This window comes from Pelodiscus sinensis, chromosome 13, assembly GCF_052426305.1.
Source record: "Pelodiscus sinensis isolate ZL-2025 chromosome 13, ASM5242630v1, whole genome shotgun sequence".
Taxonomy (NCBI): Eukaryota; Metazoa; Chordata; order Testudines; family Trionychidae; genus Pelodiscus; species Pelodiscus sinensis.
Window position 1 is genome coordinate 6385260 of NC_143064.1, and position 6000 is coordinate 6391259.

The window sequence follows — 6000 nt, forward strand, 5'->3', positions numbered from 1 at the left end:
CAATGCAACAGCTGGTTCAAATAACTAATCATGTAACTTGAATCAACACAAGGCTTGTGTGATAAACTCATACCTTAGAAGAGAGAATTCTGTCCTTACCTAGTCTTACTAGCTGTTAGTATGTGAGCATTCCTTTTCCAGACCTCAGGGAGTCAAACTTCAAAGGACTTATTTTGAACTTGAATAAATAGAACCTCAAGTTACTCCGCAGTGATTAATGGAGCTGTTTGACTATTTTCGACTACATTCAGGGTTTACTGAAAACATTGTCTGTTAGCTCTCCTGTAACACTTCATGAATTTCCCCTTTTTATATACTAGATCTTATCTATCCAGTATTGCAGATTGTATCTCTTCCTAGTTGCACCTTAAAAATATACAGGCTCCTAAACTTTGTAAGGATGTTACTGTTCACAAGTAGCATATCACCTTTAAATCTTCCCTTACCTGTAGTTGGCATAACAAAAGTAAGCAGCAATAAATGTAAATATATCTTAAACATTTTCAGTGTATTATGGGGTGACTAAAAGCCAATGGCATTGAACAGATGTTATTAGAGTCCATGGGAGATTCAGTAATGTTGGGCTGACTAAAATATTTAGCTCTATGATGACCAATGTTAAGACTAAAATACTGATGGTTAACTTTTTTTCTACCAGCCATCTCTTCCACAAGACTTGTATTGATCCCTGGCTGTTAGAACACAGGACATGTCCGATGTGCAAATTGGACATACTCAAAGCTTTGGGAATTGTTGAGGTAAGCTAGCGTTATTTCATCGTGGCAAATGACTTCAGAAATGGTAGTGTGCTAGTATAATGAATCAACTGACTTTCTTCGTTTACCTACTCCTAGAATGTAGAGAGAAAACTGAGAATTGGAGAATGTCTCCCATAGTAAGATGTTAATGTGTAATACTTGTAACAGTTAAGACGACCAACCTCTTGATGAAAACTGCTTCTGACTTGACACGGCTTAGTAGCTGCCTATTGGCTGTTTAAAATGTTTTGTGATGTACTTCGTTGAAGACTACAGTGTCACAGAAAAGAGTAGCTGTTTTAAACTGCAGTTTGGGTGGCTTTTATAACAGGCCGGGCTAGCAGATATGCGCATTTGAGAATTGCCACAGTTAAGTTGCAACTTATTGCAATAAATGAGTTACAGTAGTGGGGTGGGCATGCATTTTTTTGGTAGATTCAGATAATTATCACTTTTCATCCATGCTACAGCCACCCCTGCAGCTCTTTAATTAAATCCCCAGGAGTTTTTAGATGCCAAGAAGGCTGGCAGAGATCCCTCTTCTCCCTCCCGCAGATGGCTTCAAATAACATACTTTGAAGGAGCTTGTGTTTATCAGAGACTATTAGTGTAGGCACCTCTGACCCAGGGAAGTGCCAGAATGAAAAACTACTGCATTGTGTGTGTTAGTAGAAGGGGAAATGAGTGTGCTGAGAACAAGAGTACACAAGGTAACAAGTATCAGAATCTCTTCCAGTTTGCTTCTCTAGATCATGTCAGTTTCACCTTCTCCTCTGCAAGGTGTGTGAAATTATATTGAACTTGTCCTGTAGCAGCCTCTTGAGAACTAGCCTTAGCACTAGGGTTCGTGGCACTGGCCCTGAAAGGGCCTCATTCGTGGGCTGCTCTTGATTGCTGCTTAGCCTATGAGCTTGTGTTCTATATTTCACTTCCTTTAGTTTCACTGTGCGCTCTTCAGGAGGGTGGCTACGAGAAGTCAGCAGGCATGTTCTCTCCCCCTCCCCCGCCCCGTCCTGCAGACGCAAGGTTTAATATCAGTCTGAATCCACAAAAGTGATGCGGAGTCCTGTGGCACCTTATAGACTAACAGATTTATTGGAGCATAAGCTTTCGTGGGCAAAGACCCACTTTGTCAGATGCACATGGTGGAAATTCCAGAGGCAGGTATAGATATACAGGCATAAATATACAGGCTCTTTTCTCATGCCTTTATATTTATACCTGCCTCTGGAATTTCTACTACATGCATCTGACGAAGTGGGTCTTTGCCCACAAAAGCTTATGCTCCAATAAATGTTAGTCTGTAAGGTGCCACAGCACTCCTCGTCGCTTTTGAAGGTTTAATATGACAGCTGTGTTGGGCAGGTTACAGCTTCATAAATAAAATGGGCAATTACAAAGTTGCACCTTATTTTAAATCTATGGGGCGACCAAGTTAGTCTGTAACTTTATTTATTTTAAATCCTTTGTCTTTACAAAGGTGGATATAGAAGGTGAACCAGAGTCTCTTCAGACCACGGTGTCTAATGAAGCATCTAATAGAGCTTCCCTTAACGAAGAGGATAATCGTAGTGAGACTGCATCATCTGGATATGCTTCAGTGCAAGGAACAGATGAGCCAGCTTTAGAGGAACGTGCACACTCAGAGCGTAAGTATTCACTGATCCCTGTTAGTAATTCCATTAGCTCCTCATTGTATGTTCTCATACTGCAGGCAACTTTAATTTAGTTATGGTATGGCTACTCAGAAGCAGAGTGCATTCAGGCTAATCAAATTCTAGTGAAGGCTAATATCAAAGGCTTTTGTCTAGTAAAAATCTTCTTCCTAGAAAAAGAAGTCTTTTAGCAATACAGGTCTTATGTGAGTACTGAAGAAGACCCTTAACCAGTAAAACAAAAATAATAATCTAATTTGGAAGCAATGTTGAGGATAGGAGAAATGCCAGTGGATTCAACTTTAACTTTTGCCTAGATCCAGGGTTAAGGTGCCCTTTCTCCAAAGTCAGCTATCCTTTCACCAAAGTTCATATAAGGGAAACTCATCTGCTCCCTTGCTGAATGCTCTGTGCAGCAAAGATTAAGAAACTATGCACTGAGTAGAATCTGAAATACTAGATGTGTGTTAACACTGGAAAGGATCTTAAGTTTTAGTATTAACATTAGAACTGAGAATATATAACCTCTCTGAAAATCTGTTCATGACCACAAAGTTTAATGATGTTTGATTACATTAAGCACAGCGCTCCTATGAAGAGGAAGACTTTAATTTACCATCAGTGCCAGTCAAATTTTCTGCTTTCTAACATTTGCACTGCATTTAAGAAAGCCCTGAGAAACTAGTCTTTCCCGATCCTTAATGAGAAATAAGCTCAACGAAAAGTGAATGTAAGTTTAACTAGTACAATATGGATTCCAATGATCCAAAGGAGTTTTAGATGGGTTCATGTCTCACTTGCCCTTTGTAACATTCCTGTGACAAATGTATAATTTCTGCAGTACCACTAGGTAAACTTACATGCTTGAAATTTTGCTCTAGTTATGGAAGATTTATGTAATGCTAGTGTGATACTCCAAATGATGCAGTGCAGCATGATGAGTTGAAATGGTAAATATCGTACTGAATTTCAAATTTCCCAAACACTAGTAGAAAACAAAAATATGACTATATAAATATATCAAAGGCTGTTCATAGTCTCTTCTACAGATTAATAATACTTTCTCCTTATAGAAATAAATTCTGTCTCTTCTCTTTCAACTAGAACAGATATAGAAAATGTAGCAAAATTGCTTTGCACTTGTATTCTTGGTGATTTATACATTTAATCTTCCTGTTAAATTTAACTTCTCAAATGGCTCCGTAGTTTTGCGGTTGCTTTATCTGGGTTCTTCCTATCTGGAAAATTAATTTTAATTGACTCCATAATGATGAAAAAGCCAAGGAGCAGTGTAGGTTTTTTTTTGCAGATGTAATAAGTTGTTCAAATGAAGTATTAGAAGTGGAGACAGTAAGGAAAGTGTGGCATTTGCTGCCACCTGTTGGGTATCTTGCCCTGGAAAATGCAGGTAGAATTGTTCTGAAAAGAGCTAGTGTGCTCTTCAGGTAAACAAGATAAGCAGATCCTTTCATTTATTCAAAATTCTTGAAGGCTGCATTTTATACCACCACAGCTACACACCTGCCACTTCTGTGTATTTACATAGATGATTGAAATAGCTTAATTCTTATTCTATTCTTGCAGCTTAATCTCTTCTTTGCATTTCCTCCAGGCTCTTGTATGTGTTTATATTCCTTTTCTTTTGCTTTAAGTTTTAGTGTATTGTAGCCTCACCTGATACTTTTTGTTAAGCTTCTGTCTCTTTGCCAGCGTTTCTTCAGCATTTTATCTAGGATGATCCACTACACGGCTATAACCTGGCACTCTGTCCCCACGTTGGGTATTCTCAATGAGATGTTCATGCCAGAGTCTAGTTGACACTGGTGGCATCCTTTTCAAAGTTGTGGAGAGGACGACAGAGTGCAGCCCAGTAGCTCCTGGACTGCGTATAGAAATGCAGAGCAGCATGTTAGGTATGGGAAGTATAGGTCTGTGTAGCGAGGAAGAGGCTCGGCGGGGGGGAGGAGGTACACACGCACGCGCACACACTTTGGGATAATTCAAGTGACCCAAAAGCTATTTATTAATTGGGTTTTTCTTTTGTTCCTGAAGGTGACAGCCTACATCTTGTAAACAATGAGTCTCAGTCTCCAGCGGTGGATGTCCTTCCTCACCTTGACAACCCAAGCTTTGAAGAAGACGAACCTCACAATCAAGAAATCAAATCATAAAAATGTGGAATCTGAACCCTTTGTAACACACTGCCAACCGTGGTCCTATGTACATCAAACAGTAAAACAAATGAACTACTGTAGCAGCAATGTTGCATTGGAAATATTGGGATGAAATTTTTTAATAGATTACGATTAGAGTTTGAAACTTTAACCTTCCTCTAATTTAAACCTTTCTATCTTCCATATGGAATGTAGTTTAAATATTCTTCAGATAAAACTGTCTCAAAGGAATGTATGAAGAAAACCATCTGATTTTAACATTGAACCAAATCTTTCCAACCCAGTCACAGTCTTGTACAGAGACATTTCCATTCAGCCTGTGAAAACATATGCTGCTTTTTTTAGATTGTACTAAGGATTCTCCTGTAGTAGCTGTCTGTTTGGAACTGTTTGATTGGGAGATTATGGATTTAAGATAAAGGTGGATTTTTATTAACAAGCAAATGAGTTTTGATCTGGGCTTATAGAATCTTAATTGTTTTCTGGAAAGCAATGTTCATGTTACCTGTCACTGCACCAAATCAGGAGGACAGAATTGCAAAATAAAATGCCTGTCAACCTTCCTCCATCACCCAGATATTTTTGAGGAATACTAAACCTATTTCAGATTAGGTGAAGGTTATAATCTATCATATAATGCAACATATATATTTCTAAATCTTCATGAAGGGTTTTAAAAAACAGGTCAAGTCTGACTTGCACAATATTATAAAGGGAACAATTCTAGAGGATGTATTGTATTTAATTTAAAAAAAAAACCTATTCACTTTCTCAAACTACTTCTAACTTGTGAATTAAGAAGTTTTAAAAGGAGTCTGAAGGCTATCACATGGCTCAAGGGTTGTCTAATAGCTGCAACACCAGCAATGTTTGCTAGTCCATACTTTGTAGAAATCTGAAATGCTGAAGACCGTCAAGTGAGGGTGAAGACCTACAAACACCAAAAAACGTGATAAGGTTATAAGGGAAAAAGAAAGCTACAGAGTATTAGTGGGTGCATGGTTTAGCAAACTGGATAAAGTTGCAATGACACTCAACTGATGTCCTGTAAATGTAGCTGTAAATTATTGCTGATAGTTTTCTAATATTTGGGGAGGGGGAGGGGGAATGGAACACAAGGGTGCCTTATTCAGAGTCTAGAATCTCGTCCACCAAAGGTAACTAAGTACATCTATAAATGCACTTTATTTTTATTTTGTGTCTTTATTCTTTATTCTGTGGTTTCGTTCATAATACTAATGTTAACAGAATTTAGTTTAAAGACCAGCAATAATGTACTACTGTTTTGAATCTCTTGGGAGAAAACAATGCTTTTTCTTACCTCTGTGTAGTATGATTTAAAATGTAAATATTTCATGATTTGTACTGATTTCTTTGAATATGAAAATGTAAATAAAACAATATTCTAATGGG

At 38.0% G+C, this 6000-nt stretch overlaps 1 protein-coding gene across 1 annotated transcript in view; it reads left to right on the top strand.

The window, feature by feature from the left end:
- The window catches only part of RNF128 (ring finger protein 128), a 48262-nt gene extending 42262 nt beyond the window's left edge, over positions 1–6000 (top strand). The window contains exons 5-7 of the mRNA XM_075941114.2: positions 659–758; positions 2239–2407; positions 4466–6000. Coding sequence (XP_075797229.1) covers positions 659–758; positions 2239–2407; positions 4466–4584 — 388 coding nt within the window. The 3' untranslated portion in view covers positions 4585–6000. The remainder of the gene's footprint in view (positions 1–658; positions 759–2238; positions 2408–4465) is intronic.